At 40.5% G+C, this 17183-nt stretch overlaps 1 protein-coding gene across 1 annotated transcript in view; it reads left to right on the forward strand.

The window, feature by feature from the left end:
- The first annotated feature begins 1076 nt into the window (after positions 1–1076).
- The window catches only part of LOC124068914 (xenotropic and polytropic retrovirus receptor 1 homolog), a 38297-nt gene continuing 22190 nt past the window's right edge, over positions 1077–17183 (forward strand). Inside the window, exons 1-2 of the mRNA XM_046407459.1 lie at positions 1077–1547; positions 15494–15545. Coding sequence (XP_046263415.1) covers positions 1479–1547; positions 15494–15545 — 121 coding nt within the window. The 5' untranslated portion in view covers positions 1077–1478. The remainder of the gene's footprint in view (positions 1548–15493; positions 15546–17183) is intronic.

The raw sequence follows: 17183 nt of genomic DNA on the forward strand, positions 1-17183 counted from the left end.
GACAGGCATCTTTAAAATATTGGTTCCTTATGGTTCATTTTTCATATCTCCATCAATTTTCTTTGTGGGGGTGCAGATTTCGTTTGGACTTTTTCTTTGCACTTATGTGATTGAAGAACACATAGGATATTTTCATTGTTATATTTCCATACTTCCCACAATTAATATCAATCATAAAAATCTGTTACTGTATTTAGCATAAATTGCTACACCATCTTTCCATGTATGTTTATTTTTGGATCTTGCGGCTTAATTTCCGCCATGTTATGCACAAATACCCAAAATATAGCTATTTTCAATTTTGCACCTGATTTTCCCCCTCGCTTAAAGAAAGTCAACATCTACGTCATCCATCTTCTCGCGAAGGCGACTGGTGACGTCACAAATGTGGCATTCATGTTGCACCGGAATATATGCTAAGGAAAATGTTTGTTCACTGAAACGCAAGCTGTGAACGGAGTTCGGAGGAAATAGCGTTAAGTGGATCAAATTAAAAGACACAGAACTGAGCAGTAAAACTCCGTCATCTATGTCAAGAATACACTTATATTTTTTATTAAAATTCAAATGGAGATGAATTAGACTTGAATTAGAGTAAAACAACTCAGGGTATTTCATAAAATCTAATAAAGAAAATGAATAATAAAAATGTTAGTGGAAAACTTTTAGTGTGAAGCATTTGAGCTTTTTTAGCTAAGTTCAGCAACATCAAGAACATGATCTTTCTCAAAGAATTAACAAAATCCAGAAAAACAGTGAATCAGGAAAAGACTGACTATGAGCAACAATAACAGCAACGTCTGAGTAAAACAAGATTTCAAATGACGGTAGCTTCTGTGTGGGCGTAAACTGTAACTGTCACCGATTACCCCTCCCCTTTTCCATGACAGGTAGCTCAGTGCCCCACCACTAAGGTTAAAAAAAACCAGTTTACACGAGCTGGTTGGACGATGTTGTCTGAAGAACGCCACACCTTGTTACACCCACCAACAACATGTTCATGTGCGCTCGATTGGTTAGTTTTAATATTTCCAACTGCATCTGAAGGCACCGGGGAAACAGGAGGTGGAGAGAGATAGAGGCTGAACAGCAGGGAGAGAGGAGGGGGGGACATATAGCAAGACTCAGCTAGTGCCAGCACCGTGAGCCTGTTTACCTAAAGCTAGTCGCTATTTTGCGACATTGGCGCTGCAGTGAAAACCAAATTTAAGCATTTTCCTTTGCTAAAATATGTCTCCACCAGCATTTTGTCGAGTGTGTCTTAAACGACAGAAATATGTGCCGGTAGCTAGCTAGGTTAACGTGAAGACAAAAGGGCATCTCTGTCTTTGACCGAGCAGCCCGATCGTAATCTTCGGACGAGAGTTTCTGTGTAAACGTTTGTGAACCAGCAAAGCTAAACCGTCCGCTGCTCAGCTGAGCCTCCGGATCCGGGCAGTACCTAAAGCAAGGGGAGGAAAAACCAGCAGACTGTCAAGATGAAATTCACAGAGCATCTCTCAGCTCACATCACCCCGGAGTGGAGGAAACAGTATATCCAATATGAGGTAAGCTTCATATTAAACCCACACTCGGCTAGCCACTCGCTAGCTGACTGGCTAACTGGGGAGCCACTGACGGTAAGGCTACATGTCTCCAGTTTTATACTGGTTATTTCCTTCAGAACCATTTGGTCGGAGATGGCTTCCTCGTCTTTCACTCACTTGCTATAATACAACAGGAAGAGAGTAACTGCTTCATTTGTTAAGCCCATAATTCAAACACCAGCAGCCCACAAACCTCGCCAGTAAACTCGACAAACAAGGTTTGTTCTGTTGCTCTGCAGGTTTCCACCTCGGGCACGTCAAGCTCTGTGGAGCTGTTATGAAGGCTACACCGGCCGGCAGAGCCGTGTGTGTCTGTCCTCATAGCTGTTAGGAATGTGTTGAGGAGACAAAAGACATTTGGCTGAGTCATCATTTATTGAGCTAGTTAATCTTTGCGCCTGGTTAACCCTCCTGTCTTTCCCCAAATGCTGACCAAGCTCAGCAATCATGTTGCCAAAGGAGGACGGGGGTCACACGTTGACAGAGAGGTGCTGATTGCTCTGCAACCTTTGATCCATTAATGCTATTAAAATATGCAATTCGGCTCTTAATCTTTATGGTGCTTTAATTTGTTCACAGGGCTGACAGTGTAAACAAATCATAAAAACTTTCAGGAAAACATTTGCGTTCGTGCCAGTACATGTTCTATCATTATTTCAAGCATATTTGTCAAGGTTATATATTGGGATTGCAATACAGTGTATTTTTATACAACGAGAACATTGTGCTCATCCAGAGAGAATGGTAGTTCTTATAGAAGATTTATTAACTCTGTATTTAGCTTATACGGGCCATTCAAAGCTGTAACACAGCTTGGTTGGGGATTGGGTTAATTTCTTTAGCAGTAATTAGAAGTGCAGTGAGGTTTTCATGATACAGTAGACAATCCAGTATTACAGAGTCGAAACTTGAAATGAACCTGAAATATTTTTTGCAAGAACACGAATGTAGAAGAAATCAATACTGCTGATAAGCAAATTTACCTGGTATGATAGCCAACACTTTTCATACAGTGGAGTAAACCAATCAGCTATCATGTTGTGATCAGTTTGTAATGGTGTCCATAGTAATCCAGACAATTTAAAGGGTTCACTCTGATAGTCAGTTGGCACAGATGCCTAATATTATTCACATTCAGATGACCCCAGCACCAGTTCTGAAGTACAGTTGTTGTACTTGATTCAACTGAATTAATGCTGACTGTATGCAGTACAGAATCAGAACCAAAATATCTTTATTTATCCCCAAGGGGATAAATAAAAATGGTCTTTGTGATGTAAATGCTGTCTTCTGCTTGTGTCTGCAAAGGACCATGGGAAATTGTCCCTGTGCATCCCAAAATTCATGACTGCACATTTTGACTGTACACACGAACAACCCATGTAGATGCCCAGTGTAGTATACACATAACCAAATACACGTCCATGTCCAGTTAGGTGTGTCTCCAAACCATCACAGAGCAGCACTCTCTTTACTCTATGCAGTCGTCAGTCAAGTATGCATACGGGTTTACGGAAAGCACGTTAATCTGACAAGAGCCAAGAGTTTCTTTTTGGTGTCCCGTCAAGTTTGTGCTGAATGGATTTAAATGAACTAATGTGATATAAATTGATATAACCTGCTCATTTCTACTTGTGAAAATGATCAAGATCAGTTAAGAATGTGTAGGCTGTTACCTGAATGCTGTGAATATTGCATTTTGCTGAAAACCAAAAGAGGCTAAATTTAATGATAAGTTTTCTTACTAAATAATCTGCAGATCATTATCTTCATCTTCAGCATAATATCTTCTGTTCTCTAAAATCTAAGAAAATAGTGAAAAGAAAAGTAATACAAAGAGCAGCAAATCCTCATAACGGAGACAGTAAAACAGGGGAATGTTTGGCATTTTAATGGGAAAAAAATGACTCCATGATTAAATATTAAAAGAGTTGCTAATTAAATTTCTGTAGACTAATCAGTGAATTGACTAAATGTTTCAGTTCAAGGCAAAAGATGTGATATGTATTAGTCATGGTGAATCTGGCTTATTCCCCCCTGACTAGAAACATATCCTCAACTGAACCCCAGTTGAACCATAAAGTTCAAGTACTGTCTCAGACTATGAGACGAGTATCTTGTTTCTCTAGAAACACTGCTTTTGGATTTTTTCCTGTCTTGCTAGTCTTATTAAAGCATTTACATTTAGCTAAGTTACTTTCCTTGTTAAGAATGCAGCAGTGTATCTTTTTGCTTCCCTTTATGACTGATAGAGAAAGAAAATGCACAACACTATATCAAATATCTATCGTATCACAGCTCATGTCAATATGTGTGTGTGTGTGTGTATAAATAAGATATAAAGTTGCATCAAGAGGTGTAATATTACTGCAGCCAGTCTGTGCTGTGAGAACAGGCATGGCAGAAGTGCAGCTGTTAGGTTTGTGCCTCCGGGCTTTCTCCCTCTGTGCGTACCTGTGAGCAGCAGTATCTGCATTGTTTGAGGACAGTAGTTGCAGTATTCTTCAAGTCATCGCCTGTGCTCTGCATAGTCGCATATTGCTATACAGCTCAGTGTGACTGCAGCATGTAACCAGTGCCACTGGGTTCCCCACCATAGCAAAAACTGACAAGTCATGGCATTTATATGAAGTAATTTGGAAATATCTGTTGATATATATTACACCTTTTTCTTCTAGATTATTTATACATTGGTTCATTTGTGCATTTGTCTATTTTGTCCAGTCAGTATGAAGCAGAGCTAAGCTTTCTGGCTCAAAGTCAGAAGCAATCCGTCATCTCCTCGAAACTCCTGACACATGTTTTAGTTCTGTGTTCCCTTTGCAGAACAGGAACCATTTAGCTTTGAGCCCTGCACTTGGAAATGCATTCTGGCAAGCAGCTTCAGCAGGACTGTTTAGTGTTCTATCAGCCTACCACCTTTTTAGAATTCACTCCAGCTCAGCTCCAAAGATCCAAACAACCAAATCAGCTTCTTTAATTACCAAACCAAATGGCCTCTGTTCAGTTAGAAAGCTTCTGAAATGCAACCTAGCATCCACTTTCAGTAACACACCAAAAAGGAAGAAATTCTAGGGGCTCAAAATAGAGTAATATTGTCTTTCTGTACCTGCACTCTGTGCTGGAAATGTATTCAGAAACAAATTATGCTGTACCTTTGTACAGTTGTTTAGTCATTTTAAACTACAAGCAAGATGGCACAAATGACTTGGAATCAAAGTTGTAAATAGACCCGAAGCAAACATTCTGTTCCATTGTGTGACTTAAACAATTCGTGTGCGTGGGCATGCAAGTCTCATTCACAGAAATACAAAGACTTTCAGTTTCACAGAGTCCATAGTTGTATCAATTGATGTGACACAAAATATTAATAGAGAAAGTATTAATACAGCTGCCATTGATGTGTCGTCAGAGCAGTGCTGTGCTGTGACAAAAGCAAAAGGGGAATAGTTTGAAATGAATTTCGATGCTGAAAATATCCTTCCAAAGCAGTGTTATCCACAACTAATATGAGACTCAGACTAACGTTTATTTTAGATCATTTTGACAGCATTAGTTGTGGGTTGTATAGTTGCCTGGGTTTCATTGCCGGCTTGACCTTTCTGTGTGGAGATTGCGTGTTCTCCGTGTTCTCCAAACGTGTATGTTAGGTTAATTGTCCGGTCGATTCCTTTTCGCGAGGTGTACTGGTGCTCAGAGGTGGTCCGCGGGTGCCGTGTGGTGGTAGTTGCACTGCATTATACTTATTATGATTGTATATGACAAGTAAAGCTTCTTCTACGTCTTCTTCTTCTCCTTTTTCTATATTTAAACCCTGTTTTTTAAGGCTAAGGCATGATGACATTATAAGTCAGTGTTTTTCCCCTTGTGGAGAAACACAATCTATCTGTCATGTCTATCTTGACTTGTACGACAGGTCTGAAACCCTTGAGAATGTATCGAACTGGTGAATACCCTCAAACCACTCATGCATGAGTTGACAGCTGCAGTCCTAATGTACTTTTAATAGAATTGTTGTTGACTGGGTTTATACTTTCAGTCGACTAATTGGTGGCGTGGCTATTTCAACAGTAGCTGAACTTATATTACCCTCCTTGCGCTATGAAACTTGAGAAATGTGGTCCTTGACAAACACATTGTGGATCAGTGTTATGCAGGTCATAACCAGCCTAATATGTCTCAGTAGCAGCAAGAGGGATGAGTATAATTCCTGTAATGCACTTTACTGTTGTTTATTTTCAGAGCAGTTTCACATGGACTCTGGTTTCTTCCTGCTCTTGGAGACCAGATGAAGCTTGTTGTTGCACCCAGCTGTAAATCTGGCCCTGGGCCCAGTTAGTTTTAGTCCTGTGAAGATGTGGGGCCCAGGTCTGTGCGCTTTGCAGAGCCATGCTGACCAGGGCTGTTACATGCTTATCGTGTTTTCTCATGGCAGCTGTGTTTGGGTCAGACACTTAGCGGGACAGTTAGATAAACAGAGGTGTACCCTGAGCTGTTATGATGTGATGTGCGCTGAACAAAAGACTGTCAGCTCTTTTGGTTTTTATGCTGGGCCAGGACTGTTAAAGCTTGTCCTGTTTTATTACACTCCTGTCTTCTTTAGCTCGGAGTATTGGCATTATAACACTGTGCAACTCTTTTATTTTTCTTCTTCTTCTTTAGTTTTATCTTCAAAAATATGTAAGGTCTGGACGATAGATGATAACACACTCAGACTTTGTTTACTGACTGACAGACTGGCTGCATTTCCCAATAAAAATCCATGACGGAAGCACATTTATTCGACCTGACAGATTCCCAGTGTGACTACTAGACAGGAACTGTAAGAATATAAATGCCTGATGGTCATCTGTATGAATCAGCAGACTCATTGACTGGCTAAGAAAATCTGCTGGATGACTACATTAGTGTTTTCCTTAGGATGGAGTTATGACAGCAAAGGTGAAGAATGCATGCAAAGCAAAAATGTGATTTTTGTTTTATAATTATTTTTGTCTTAATGGACATCACTTCTCTTTCTCTGAAAACTGATGTGATTTGACAAACAAGCTATGAATTTACGTGTAACTCTGGTCACCCACTCAGCGAGCGTTTTGCTAGCAGCTAGCTGTTTGTGGATTGTGTATGCTGTAACGTTACAGCCCCATACCCGTGGAGTTACAGCAACCTTTGCTTCATTGTTAACGTCTGCCTGGTGCTTGTGGTTATCAGCACTGTGCTGACTTTATCCTGGTAAACGTAAAGTTTAGTGTCGTGTAGTTTATATGCTTTAGATGACTTTAGTTTCTAAAGATGTCAGATGAAGTCCTCTCCTCTCATATATACATTTCAGTCATATGTCAGGTACCCAGAGTCTAAAGTGACATCTTCTGTCCAAAAGTTCAAAGGTACTACATTTACTATCATAATTGACAAGGAGGTGTCACATTTGAGAAGCTGGTGTAGTTTGACACTTTTGCTTAACTAAGATGATTAATGATAATCGAAGCAGTTGCTGATTAACCTTCTTTTACTGAGCAACTATTTGTTGCAGGTGTAGAAGAGAGTAATGGATTGACGGACATCGTCTGTCGTCGTGTCACCGTGGCAGCGTCTGCGTCTTGCCGAGATTCGACTTATACGGCAACACAGAGCTGCCATGATGAGAAAGAAATCGCTAGGTATCTCGATCTCATCACTGTTGGATTGACTTTCCAATGAAGTGATTTAGATGATCTGGGTAATCTGTTAGTTTGTTTAAAATCAAGTCCGATGGTCTAACCACTCGTGTTTCTTACTGCGTTAAAATTGTAGAAGAAGACCCGCATTGTCATCAGTCAAATTCATTCTTTAATCCAGTCTTATAATAAGAAACAAACGTGGATTTACTGTAACAATAGCAGCAGAGTTTGAAAGACAACCGCAAATGGAACAGATGAAAAAAAATGTAAGGACTGCATCAAGTGAAGACAGAACATTATGTAAATTTAACAAGATACGATAGATTTGTCAAATGCATCTGTGTTTAACACAAAGCTTAAATAAAATACATGTTGATGTGAAGTTATGATGTGAATCTAAAGACAAAGACCTTATAAAGCCAGCTCGGTGTTATTCCAAGTTTTCATTCCTCAGCTTTGTTTCATATGTTTCACAAATGTTGTCATAGCTTGCTGTTGTTTATCTTTTTTTTCTCATTGATTTAGAAAAACAACCCTTATCATTTTACTTTTATTTTCAAGTGGAATTGTTTTCCAATTTTGTTTCCATTTAGTTAGAGTTTGTCACATACAAGATTATGTGTTGGAGCCAGTATAATCATTCCACTGCACAGAGGACAGCAGCACCTTGTTAGTGATGTAATGTCCATATGCTGTTGGCCCGAGGCCTTTCTTTCCTTTATAGATAAACTCCTGTTTATTTTTTGTCTTAGTCGACATAATGCTGCTGTCGAGATCTGTGCACAGCAGCAGTGGTGGAAACTCCAAGCCTCAGTAGCCTGAATTCATGGGAAGTTAGTTTGCTGATGGAAGCTGGTTTCAGTTGGACTGATGAGTAGAGCAGCTGACACCAAAATAAGGGTGAATCAACAATTCTCAGTTTTCACTTTCAGGCATATTTTGAATTAGTAGACGGTAAGAGAAGGGTCTCTGAAACAACAATGACAAGCGCTTCTACTTATTTAGTGCATTTTCATCTTGTGTTTTGTGGGATTATTGTTAGAAAAGAGTGTTTTACATGCAGTGAATATCCTTCTCTGGATCATCGTGATATCATCTAAAGCTAATCTGTATTTTACCCTCTCGTAGTGCTTTAGCGCTGTATGTCTGCACCTGCCAGTGAGCCAAGAGTAGCCATAATGGTATGTTAATCCCACCACAGGAGAGACTTGATGTTCTCTGCAACAAGATGGGAAAATATGTGCATATCAGATATCTGCAAAAATCTAATATCACACAGCCCTACTTAATGGTTTCTTTGTCCTTCTTTGCCTTAAGAGCTGAGGCACAAGCTAAGGGTGCATTCAAATCCGGCTCATTTAGGGCAGTTGTTTCGAAGCCGAGAGCGTGCCAAAATCACCACTTTGTTTGGGCATTTGTGAACACAGCTATTGCACTCAGATGTGGGACAAAGCAAGCGGGCCGAGATCGTTAAGGAAAGGCGGTTTGTTAACATTTCACGTCAGCACATGATGGATAACTAACAGTCAACCAGAGCAGTGAAATAACGTTTATCTGTGATTCACAACCTGTCTATAAACAAACAGTAGAGTTCATACCTAGCAGGGGCTTTTTGTTTTGCCCACTTAATATAAGACAGTACATTCACAAGAGACTGAACATGTGAACACTGAAGCCTGGTAAATATGTCAGGGTCATGTGATATTTGCCTGCTTAATGATTTGAGTGCAAAATGAAAGAGCAGTTGTTGGATTGTTAGGGTCACAGGGCAAACCCACTGCTTGTGCCTCCACACCCGGGCTGGCAGTGAGACAGACCTGATCGAGGGCATACTCAGTCAAGAACTGCAGAAAGAAAAGAAGCAACCCCACTTTTGTGTGTGTTTTTAATCCAGTTGTTGGTCCTAGTTAATGCCACCTTCACCGTCATGGATTGGGATGGAGGGCAGAGGATAAAAGATAGTAAAGAAGGAGAAATGGAAGAGAAAGGGGGTTCAGAGAGAGCAGGAAGGGGAGGAAGAGGGATAGACATCATAGATAGAATGATAGATAGATGCAGATAGAGTGAAGAACATGTCCACAGAAGGCAGTTAAGAATAACTTTGAAGACAAGGATTAAAAGGGAGAAGAGCAGAGAATCTGACATTTCTAAAGGCGTTACTGTCATAATCCCCATATAAACTCTAATTAAACCCTTTTCTGGGACCAAAGGGAAACATATGGAGAATGAGGAATGATCTTAACACTGACAGACTGAGAAGGAGAGAGGGAAGAGAGGAAACGGGTAAAAAGGTCAGAGAGATGTGAAAGAGCTGGACCGAGTGCCGATAGCACTGGCTAGCACCTGACTGGTATTAGAGGATCACACACTTAAACATACTCACTGCTCATGCATGACTAGGTCTCCTTTTGGTTCCCATTGCTGTCCCCTTTACTGCATAAGATAATGCAGTTAAAAGTGCATTGCAGTGCATTTGACCTGTTTGACTTTTAGGGGCAGCGTGAAGCCACAGTGTCAGGAGTATTATTAATAGCTAACATGCATGTGTTTAGTGTGGGGAAAGCAGGCGCACCTTGGAGGAGGCCCACACTGATGACTCAGTGCCATATCTCTAACCACTAAACCTCCGACAAAATCAGAGAGCTAATAGGAATCGGCAAAAGATAAACTATATGATATAATTATGATAAGCCCATTTCAATACCCTGAATATTTTCCATTGCAATAATGCAAATGATTATACAGCATTTTTCTTGTAATTGGCAAATGGTTTTTACTCCAGCTGCACCACATGAAATGTGAGTGCGTCTGTCAAAGTGATGCATGACTTCCATCAAAAAAAAAGATCTGTGTGTAAACACATACTAAACTCTCATGTAAAAAATATCAAACGTGCAGCCAATTTGTCAGACGTGAGGATTTTCAGCTCTTCTGTGAAAACCTTTGGGTTTGTTGTTCGGACAAAACATAAACTTGGCTCTAAGGAAACTGATGGGATATTTTTTTGCAGTTTTCTCATATGGTGAATATAATGTGGTAGATTAATTTGACATAAAAACATATGATGATATGATGATAGACCTACGGTTGTGGGTTTTGGGGTGCTTAGCTGTAACAATTTGCATATGAATTGAGATAAATTGTCTGCAGTCACAGTCGAACATCAGAATTGAAACAAGCAGTAGCTTAGCACCAAATCCAAAACACTGGTATACGGTCGTCACGTCATTCTGATTTTGAGGTCTTTTAATACACAAATTACCAGTCAACAGTACCTAAAATGAGCTGTTCATGTTTTGTTTTTTGTTTCTTTACAGTCTGTCACCTATAAGAAAATAAGGAACCGTTAAATCCCCACATAGTTAAAAGAATTGCTCGATCAGATGGTAATACTGTGTGAAGCCACTGCTTTAGCTTTTAGTTTGCGTCATTTGTGCGTCACAAAGCGTGACAACACTGTGCTGCATCAAACACATCTCCAAAAGCCTCAGTTCTTAGGATTTTGGGGACACACACTGCTTTCTGCTGCAATGCCCTTATGGCCTTGACATTTAAAGACACAGCTTCCTTCCTATCCTCTTTGCAAGACCTTCATAAGACACTTTCTATATGAGCAGAGTGAGCTGCCGGTATTAGAAAAATAAGGGAAAAATCCTCGAGATCCGAGGTTTCTGCAGGACACAAATGCAAGCATAATCCAGTTATGACTCATAATCCCACTGACAGTTTGGTGTCAAGATATGAAGTGTTTGTCTCCTCGTGGGTGGGGGTTAGGGAAAAGAGAGAGGGCCTGAGACAGAGGGAAGGGAGTGTAGAAAAGAGATTAAGCAAAAGAGAAGGGGTGAGAAAGAGAAGAGAGCGGGCAGAGGAAGGGATGGCTGAGGGGAATATTGTAATGTGCATAAATGGACAAAGTGAGGCAAAGGAAAGACAGGAAAAGGCACAAAGAAGTGACAGAGAATGAGAGACTGAGGATGACATTAGGCAGAGATGATAATGTAAACAGGAGGGTTGGTACACACGCACATGCACGCACACACACACACACGGTCAGTCCCACAGATTTATGGTCAACTGTTGTGGTGCTACAGTCTGCCTGAGGCAACAGCCACAAGTCATGTGTCTGGACCAAGGCAGAGGTGTGTGAAAGAGAAGAGAAAATGCCCTTGACTGAGTTACCAAGGCCGGTAACACTCGGACCTGTGTGTGTGTGTGTGTGTGTGTGTGTGTTTGAGAGAGAAAGAGAGGGAGGTGAAGGGGAAAAGGACAGAAGAAGGGTAATCTGTGAGGATAAGCAGAGCTGCCCTCTTTTCTGTGTGTTTTGTTTTGGAAACTTTCACCTTAGCACATGCTGAGCCAGCACACACACACACACACACACACACACACACACACACACACACACACACACACACACACACACACACACACACAGACTCTACGGGCCTCAGGAGAAGTGTGGGAAAGCGTGAAGTTTTGCAGTTATCACCCAAATGTGTGTTTGCCAAGGTTGGAAATACTTTTTAAGCCTGCCTGCCACTGTAGCTGATGGATTCAAAAATCTACTGGCCACTCTCCCCTTTCTTTTTCTTTTCTTTTCTTCTTTTTTTTTTTTTTGTTTTTACTAGTTTCTTTCTTCTGGTGGTAACAGATAACTAGATAAGCTATAGTATTCCACAAGGTAAATATTTAAACTTGTAAGGAAAATACTGACATTCTCTCTCACACACATAGTGCACCCTCACATGACTGCATATAACAGTACACCCAGCTTCTCCAGCTGGGCCATCTGGTTGGTGTCTTCATGGCAGCTGTATCCAGAGCTGATTTACTTCTAACTAAACTTTGACTGAAAGACGAGATGACCTTTTACTTCTTCTAAATTTATGTTTGTCTTTGAGGAGTGTCGTCATGCCTATCTCTTATAATATTGTTTCCATCTGTCCCCTCAGAGTCTGCCCCCCCCCCCCCCCCCCCAGTTGCTGATCAGGCACGTAGTTTGCAAAGCACAATTACTTTAAGATTTCTGATTACAAGATAGAAAGTTGTGCAATGTGAACTTTACAGCAATCTGATGACTTTTTCGGAGTTTGACAAAGACATAAAGGTCACTGAGACTCACTCTGCAGGTAAATCCATGGAACTGATGCACGTGGAAGATAACATTACTATGCCAGATCACAACGCACATCTACTGAAAAGGAGAGAGTGGGCCCGTTTTCAACTGGCCACTATTATCTGTCTGCAAAAATCTGCAAGCCTAAACCCTTTTACTCCATGCATCCAGCTGTAATGACCTCAGACCTGATTCATGAAATAAATATACTTGTTACGGGGGAAACTACGTATTTGTGGAAAATAATACACTGAAACTGAGCATTGCTGTGTTTTTGGATTTAAATATTGTTTTTTTTTTTTTAAGGACTTATCCTTCAGGCCTGTATTTGGGGGCCTACATAGATTTTAAAAAGATAAGATTATAAAGGAAATCATCTCTAACTTCACATTAAAATCAAATTAAAAATGCAGTTGCTTTTATCATAGAAAAATAAAGTACTTTTTAGATATAAATTAATTGGTTATGAAACTAGCCAATAAGCTAATTTAGACTTTATTCACTTTTTTTTATCAATTGAGAAGTTACATTAAACCACAGCTGTTACATGAAAATCATTTATTGTTTAACCTTTAACTTAGAGACTTCTGGTCAGATTTGTGTGTGTGATTTCAATAACAAGGACATTAAAAAAACAATCATATTCACAGATTTCCATGGAAACTGTAGAGTATTAATAGTTTGGTTAGTAAAATGGTGAGTCAGTTACTTACTTCCCTGTCTGAAGGGATGACAGTTTCCCACACAGCATGTTGGGAAGTGTGGACTGAACATGGTTCCCTTGTGGAAAAGTGTTATTAGAAAGAACACATGAGTCCTGACTTGGGAGTTAGTTTCTGCTCTGCTCACGTGTATATTTGCATTTGTTGGAAATGGCGAAGGAGTGGATGGCAACATTAACTGAACTCAGAAGGCTTGAAACATTGAAAAGCTCCTCTCCATCTCCTCTACATGCTGAGTGCTTCATCTCTCAGGTTGCAATGGCAAACAGTTTTCTATTGATCCTGAATTCTTTCTTCAGGTTAGAGCACTGCTTTTATAGTCAGGCAGTGAAAACACAATGCTCTTTTGTCGCTACACAACCATGTGGTAGCATATACGTGCATCTGCACGTTTCTCTTTCTCGTGTAAAAGAAAAACAAAAGGTCCCTTTTTGTCACAGGAATATCAGAAAAACACTAATACAATCTGCAATCTTCTGCTCTTGTATTTATAGCTGATTATACTTTTTGGTGATCAAGGAATTCTTACAAATTCAACTATGTAACTGTAGCTGTAAATGCTGAGTGGAGATTGGAGTCGTTTTACTGCCTTCCTATTGATTTCTTTTGTTTGTTTGTTTGTTTGTGGTTATTGTTTCCACTGTTGTAGTGGCTGCATCAGTGAAACGGAGAGTATGGGCTGGCTGTGTGGGCCATGGCATGACCTTGACTTGCTCTGCTGTTTGCTGCAAATGCCAGCTATGCTGCTCTTTGACTACTGGTTTGCACACTGAAGGCCGTTGTGGTCTCGTGCTCTGCTGGCATTCTGAAACACTGACTGACTGACCGCTCTACTATCTAACCCTTCAGTGAGAACGGATGAAAGAGGGTGACTGTCCTGCTGTCCTACCAGTACTCACCGAGACTGAAAGACTGTTGTCTGCTCACCCTCTCTGCAGCCGAGACAAGCTGCCGCATACACTGCAGATTTACTAGCAGAAGGACACTGACTGGCTGCATCATCAGCACTGCGTTATGAAAGGATGGAGGGAGAGCAAGAAAGGCACAATTACATTGGCAACTACAATTAAATTTTGCATTTCAGGGTCATTGTTTTTGTGTCTTTGTATTAGAAAATGAGGTATAAAATGAAGTATATTCATCCAGCTACAAACCCACTAAGGCAAATGACCTTTTCATCTTAGACTTCCTCCACTCTAAGATAGATAAATCTGAAAATACCAGAGCATTTTTTTTTCTGAGCATAAAAAAAAGAGATAAATGGAGCTGGACATTCACAGTGGCTTCAGCTGGAATCCAGGTAGTCTGGGTGGATCTGCTGTATGTGTTAATGTGGTCATATGGATAAAATCATTATCTTAAGGAGCAGATTGTGTATAAGTGTGCACGCATTTGTGTCTCCATATATGCGTACACACAGAGACACACAAAAAATATATCTGTTTTCAGCTAGCAAGGTCAATACTTGAAAAATCAAGCTACTTTGTGAGACTGAAACAAAAAATCATACAAAAAAGCTACTTTGTGGCATTGAAACAAAAATCATATAAAAGTAAATATTGCCATAAAGCAGCCCTGCTTCGTGATCTGGTCCAGACGCTCAGTGTCGCACCTTCAGAGTTGGATTTCTGGTACTGGTTGGCTATCAGTTCAGCTGTTTGAACTGCAGGCTGCTGTACTATTTAAAGAGTTAGCTGTGTGACTGGTTAACCCAGGCTCAGGCTCTGCGCATACAGTCCTCCACCCTGTTTAACGGTCCATGAACAAGACACTTTCCATTCTTCCATTCGTGTTTGAACCTCCTTGAACCTCCTCTCATGTTCGTCTGACATGTGCTGGTGCAGGCTTGGATCATCCATACACCTAGAGCACATGTGTCAAACCGGTCCACAGGAGGGCCGGTGTGGCTGCAGGTTTTTGTGCCAACCAACCAAGAGCACACCGTTTGACCAATCAACTGTCTGAAGACGGAGATCAGTTGATTAAATGAGTCAAGTCTGGTGTGCTGCTACTTGGTTGGAAAGAAAACCTGCAGCCACACCGGCCCTCCTGTGGACCGGTTAGACATGCCTGACCTAGAGGCTCGGGATAATATTTGCTGACGTTGGCATTGTGGGATTCAAGTTAATTTATGTGTTTAATACCAACGATGGTATTACACTTGGTAGCATTAATATTTACACAACAGGAAACTTCCCATAATTCATTGCTTTGAAGAATGTAGTTGCCTCACACTAAAAGTTTCGCTTGAGCTTGACAGTGTACTATTTATTATGACATATTTATATAATGATATCTAAGGGTACATAAATGGAGACATTTGGCTGTATATAATAGGCCTAACTAGTGGTGATGGAACTTAAGTCCTGTTTCATTCATAATTTCATGAATTCTCTCTCATGTCTGCAGGCTTTCAAAGAGATGCTGTATGCTGCTCAGGACCAGGCCCCTTCTGTTGAAGGTATTACACTCACAGTCATGCTCACGCACGCACGCACGCTCGCTCTTTCTCTATCTCTGTCTCTTTCACACACACACACACAAACACACAGAGTCTTGTTTCCGTCACTTTTGGGGACATTACATAGATTTACATTCATTTCCTGCCATTAGGCAGGTCCTCACAATGTGACTGTGTAAATAAATATAAATAAATAGAATATTTTTTGTCCCCACAAGTACAGGAATACGTGTCCACGCACACACACACACACACACACACACACACACACACACACTGGCTGGCTGATGATAGCACTTGCTATAAGGAATGTGGAGTTGCTGCTGTAGATGGAAACAGAAAGTTGCGATGGATGATGGTTTTGCTGATTCAGAGCAGTAAATCCCCTAACTACATTTCTCAAGTCATGCAAGTGATGCTTTAATTTTTAAATGCGTTTTTGCTAGGATGATTGTGGTTGAACTTAGTTAATTCCAGAGTTTTGAAGTTTTAATATGGAGGACTGATCTGTCAGTCCTTCCTGGTGCTGCATTCCAGTGCTGAAGTGAAGGACTGATGCCAGAGTTTTGCCGTTGAGCTGCCACATAGCATTGCGTTGCATTCATGAGCTGTCATGTTGGATGGTGAAACAACAGGGAATAAAAAATAATTATCAGACAGAAAAACCATGATAGTCAGGGCTTACAAGTCAAGGCATACTAGTTTGTGAATAAAAAGTAGTTAGCAGTAATAAGAAGTAATTTTACAAAGTGGTTAGGCTTTCACAAGAAAATCTCAAGAAGCAAATAGAATGAGGAGACAGAAAGATGAGTTTCCCAGAACACACCAGCTACCAGAATCTGTCCAGTCACATCTATTCATGGGTGGGACATCTGTCCAGCTGAATGGTCCAACATGGAAGTACAGGGAAAGAATGCGTATCTCCGCCATGGAAATCAGTCCAAGTTACAAATGTGGACGTGTGTTTCGGCAGCAAGGGTGGAATTTAAGATGAGTTTACCACCTGCACACTTCATTTTGTATATTTAAAGGCATCAGCTACATATTACAAAAGCTAAAATATAGCTGCATGGTTTGGGCAGTCTTTTGCCCTCCTCCTTGAGTTCGACCATATTTGTGAAGACTAATAAGTGCCTTTGTGTTGATTCAAATTCTCATTCAAAATTTGGGCCCAGCAAATATTAACATTCATACTGCAGTACCTCGTGGCGTAGACTGAGTGACTGAAACTTACTCACGCTGATTTGCATTTTGGAGATATGTGAAATTGGCACAGATGCTGTCAAATTGTAAGCTCAGTGGGTCAGGGGTTTTCTATCTCAAAGTTACGGTGAACAAACATTATGATTGGTTCTGTGAGTCACATAACTGCTCTGCTATAGAAAACAGACAATGGACATGGTAGAAAACATGCCTCTTCTTTTTGCTGTCAAAATTGGCATGTGCAGTTCTTTACCTCCAGCTCCTCAATTACTTTTTATGTGGCACTACCTCATCCTGCATTATTGCTTAACTATGTGTCTTTGTAAAAAAAAAAAAAAAAAAGCACTAACAACAGCCACAGTGTGACCACAATTTAAGGCCTCAAAGAGTCTTAAAATGTCTTAAAAACAGTTATCAGAGGCCTTATTTTTCATC

This window comes from Scatophagus argus, chromosome 13 (genome assembly GCF_020382885.2).
Source record: "Scatophagus argus isolate fScaArg1 chromosome 13, fScaArg1.pri, whole genome shotgun sequence".
Lineage (NCBI taxonomy): Eukaryota > Metazoa > Chordata > Actinopteri > Scatophagidae > Scatophagus > Scatophagus argus.